The sequence below is a fragment of the Phocoena sinus genome, chromosome X, assembly GCF_008692025.1.
Source record: "Phocoena sinus isolate mPhoSin1 chromosome X, mPhoSin1.pri, whole genome shotgun sequence".
Lineage (NCBI taxonomy): Eukaryota > Metazoa > Chordata > Mammalia > Artiodactyla > Phocoenidae > Phocoena > Phocoena sinus.
In genome coordinates, this window is record NC_045784.1 from 19,782,268 (window position 1) to 19,786,321 (window position 4,054).

The 4,054-nt window shown below is 58.3% G+C and overlaps 1 protein-coding gene across 1 annotated transcript; it reads left to right on the forward strand.

Annotated features, from left to right (window-relative positions):
* The first annotated feature begins 2,376 nt into the window (after positions 1-2,376).
* Positions 2,377-3,498, forward strand: LOC116747810 (melanoma-associated antigen B4-like). The gene has a single exon (XM_032620351.1). It carries the CDS (start codon positions 2,377-2,379, stop codon positions 3,496-3,498), a length of 1,122 nt encoding a protein of 373 aa, XP_032476242.1.
* The last annotated feature ends 556 nt before the right edge of the window (positions 3,499-4,054 follow it).

The window sequence follows — 4,054 nt, forward strand, 5'->3', positions numbered from 1 at the left end:
GCCCCTTCACTAACTCCTCTGGGATTCTGTGGGGCACGGTTGGGGACAGGGATGGATTCATACCAGAGAAGGAAGGAATCGCAGGCCCTGCCAGCAGTCAATGTGAGGACCTTGAGTGAGACCTGACGGGCTCCAAACCACAGAAGAGAGTCTCGCCTCCTTTCCCCTCAGCTCACCTTACCTGCAGCAGCCATCTCTGGGAGGCTCCAGGCAGAAGTGTCCAGATGAGACGTGCCCGCACTTCACACCAGCAGTCTCAGGGAGTTGATGTCTTTGATGTGAGGCCTTGGCCTCAGGTCAGCAGACGGGACGTAGCCCAGCACCTACAGGGAGTCAAGAGAAGACACAGAGAGAGGATTGAGAGCAGCATCCACCACAGAAGAGGGGGCCCCAAAGAGCCCTCACTGTCAGTCTCGGTGGACCCAGGCATGGCTGTGAGGCTCAGGGCCCCAGATACTTCCGGCTGGGGGCGCCGACAGAAATGAGAGCCAAGTTGTGACGCCTGCTTACTCAGCTCAGCAGAGGGAAATGTCCCCGAACCCGCCAAGAGTCAATGAAAGGCCCTCGTGCCAGGTCTGCGGGAAGCTCCCCCGGAACCACCCCCCACCTCCCGTTCCATCCTGCCCCGCCCCGGCCGCAGCCCGCCCCGCCCCCAGCGCGCCCCGCCCCAGCCCCAGCGCGCCCCACCCCGGCCCCAGCGCGCGCCTGCTGTTCTCCTGGAGACCGGATGCGCAGGACCGGAAGTGACGTCCGCCTAACCGTGCTGTGGGGGCGCGCCATTTTTGAGAGCTGACGTGTGGCGAGGGTGAGCCACGGGAGGAGTGCCACATCTCGTCAGGTGTCAAGGTGTGAAGTGACCCCAGTTAGAAGTGCGGGGACACGCCCCCGACACCCCCAATCCCCATTCCCTCCGAAAAGAGGCGGCCACACAGGCCCCGCCCACCCCGCCTCTGCTCGCGGCCCAAGAGGCTCGGGCCTGGCTGTTAGGCCCAAAGTCCATCCGCTTCCCCCGCGGGGTCTCAGGCAAGGAAGTCCTCGCTCTAAGGCTGGCGGACCCTGGCTCAGCTCAGTAGAGGGAGCGCCCCAGGCCCTGTGGAGTGAAGGACGGGAGCCTCGTGAGGACCGAGGGGCTCCACACCCCATTATGGCGGCCACGCGGACCCCGCCCCTGACGTCGGCCTGGGAGCCTCCGGGCAGGTCTAAAGACTGAGGGGCTCCCTCAGTGCGAACGTGGACGGACGTACGGACAGACGCGGGAGACCAAGGGAGGAGGGGGCCTTGTCCTGAGGGGCTGGCCGCAGGTCAGCAGAGGGAGGATTTCCAGGGCACGGTGGGAGGAGTCAGGGCGAGAACCGTCCTCCTCGTCGCAAGGGTACCTCAGAACCCCTCCCCTGTTGTCAGCCGCTTCCTTCTGGCCACACACAAAGGAGGGAGGGCTGCTGCCTGAGAGGGGAGGTGCAGGCCAGCAGAAGGCGCGTCCCTAAGCACTCCCAAGAGTCAGCCCAAGCCCCCGAGTGAGGGCCAGTGGGGCCGCCAGCCACAGGGCCTCGACCTGTGTGCCGCACGCTGCAGGCTTGGTAAAACTCTGCCACATGCGGCCGCGTGGTCACCCTCACTGCCTCCGAATGAGACTCAAGGAGGTGCCGGCCCTGGTGCGAACAGATGGCCCTCGGGGCGAGAGGAGCTCCAGGCTGCACCGGCCGTCCAGGGAGGACCCCGAGTGAGGACTAAGGGAGTCACCCACCCCGAAGAGAAGGGACAAGAGAGAATATGGCCTGTTCCCTCCTGTCAACCCTTGGACTGCCAAGAAAGGACTGTCAGGCTGAGACTGCCCGTAATTTCCTCTGCCAGGTCCGAGGGAGGTTAGAGCTTTGCTCTGAAGGGGCAGCCACCAGGCAGCAGAAGGGAGGGTCCCAGGACCCTTCGGTGGTGGGCTGAACGCTCCCTCCTTTCCTCCTCCTGGGTGTCATGGAAGATGGTGGTGTCAACTTCAGAGCAGCAGAGGGGATGGGGGGGGGGGGGAGTCTTGGCAACAACTGTCATCCTGACTCTGAATGGGAACCGCAGGGACCTACCTCCCCTGCCAGCCCCGACTGTTACCCCTGTACCGCCCAGGCAGGGCTGGCTGGCTGTGGCCCAAGGCTCACTCTACCGTCCTCCACAGGGGTCTCAGGGGACAGGCTGAGCAGGAGAACAGGAGCCCAGTGGGTCCTCGAGCAGTGCCCTCAAGGACCCTGCAGAGGCGGCCTTGGTTAAAACCAGGGAGGAATCTCCCTACTGAAGGTGCTCACAGCATCTCCTTGTCCCTCCCCCAGGTGCCCTCGTTGCCTGCCTTCCTGCGCACACTCCTGCCTGCGGGCCCTGACCTGTGTCATCATGCCTCGGGGCCAGAAGAGCAAGCGCCGTGCCCGCGAGAAACGCCACCAGGCCCAGGGGGAGACTCAGAGTCTCAAGCGTGCCCAGGCCACTGAGGCGGCGGAGGCGGAGGCGGTGGCGGCGGAAGAGATACCAGAGTCGCCCTCCTCCCCAGCTTCTGTTTCGCAGGATACTTCCCAGAGCTCCCCTGCTGCTGGCACTTGCCAGGAGCCTCAGGTAGCTCCAGCCACTACCTCTCGTGATGAAGGGGTTTCATGCCCAGGATCTGAAGAGGGTGCCCAGAGCCAAGATGAGAAAAGTGCAGGTACCTCCCAAGCAGCACCTTCCACTCGCAGCAGTTGCAGAGATCCTCTGACCAGGAAGGTCAGAATATTCGTGCAGTTCCTGCTAGAGAAGTACAAGACGAAGAAGCCCATCCTGCAGGCAGCACTGCTGAAGACTCTCAACAGGAAGTACAGGAAGCACTTCCCTGAGATCCTCGGGAGAGCCTGTAAGATCATGGAGGTCGTCTTTGGCCTCGAGCTGAAGGAAGTCGACCGCAGCAATCACTCCTACGCCCTCATCAGCAAGATGGCCCTCCCCAGCGACGGAAGTCCGAGTGATGAGTTTGGGCTGCCCAAGTCCGGTCTCCTGATGGTTCTCCTGGGCATGATCTTCACGAAGGGCAACCGTGCCACCGAAGAGGAGTTCTGGGAATTCCTCAATGCGTTGGGTTTCTATGCTGGGAGGAGGCACCTGATCTTCGGGGAGCCCACGAGGTTCATCAGCAAAGATTTCGTGATGCAGAAGTACCTGACCTACTGCCAGGTGCCCAACAGCAATCCTCCGCGCTATGAGTTCCTGTGGGGCCCGAGAGCCCACGCTGAAACCAGCAAGATGAAAGTGCTGGAGTTTGTGGCCAAGATCATCGGTACCGTCCCCAGTGCCTTACCAAATCTCTATGAGGAAGCTCTGAAAGATGAGGAAGAGAGAGCAAAAGTGAGAGTCGCGGCCAGGGCTGCAGCTGCTGCTGCCAGAGGCCCTTACATAGCCAAGATCCACAGCTGCCCCAAATGTAGGGGGGTAGGCCGCGGGCACTTTGCTTACTTTGTTTTGGCAAACAGCAGTCAGGCTCCTAAATAGTGCAGAGTAGTAGGGGTGGAGGGAACAAAGTATAGATCTTATTTATCTTCCTGTTTTAAACTAGTAACTTCTATATATTATTGATTGATTGATTTAGGGTTTTTCCAATGTTTTCTTCTTGTAATAGAGAGTGTGTTTTCTTAAGAATAGGAATTTGTGAATGACCATTGCTTGCATATTTATTGCTGTTTAAAGAGTTCTAAAGTTACAGTTTTGGTATATGTAAAAGGAATTCACGAACCATCTATATTTTCTGTATGATCCAGAAGTAGAAAATATGGCACTGCAATAGACACTGTCATGGAAACGTGAAAGGCGACCACAGAAAGTATTTAGGAACAAAAAATGGAGAAAACAGAGAGTAAAAGCCATTTAACTCGTGGTTTGCCTTACTTCGTTTAAACTTTCTTTTGGTAGAAATAAAAGATACTTTGATTTAGCTCATTTGTGAGTATTTGTTTCTTTTGCCCTAGTGGACTGCATATTCTCTGCTACCTACTGGATTAAAAATAAACTCTGATGGGAGGGTGGTATTTTGGGGGTTCATAATAATCAT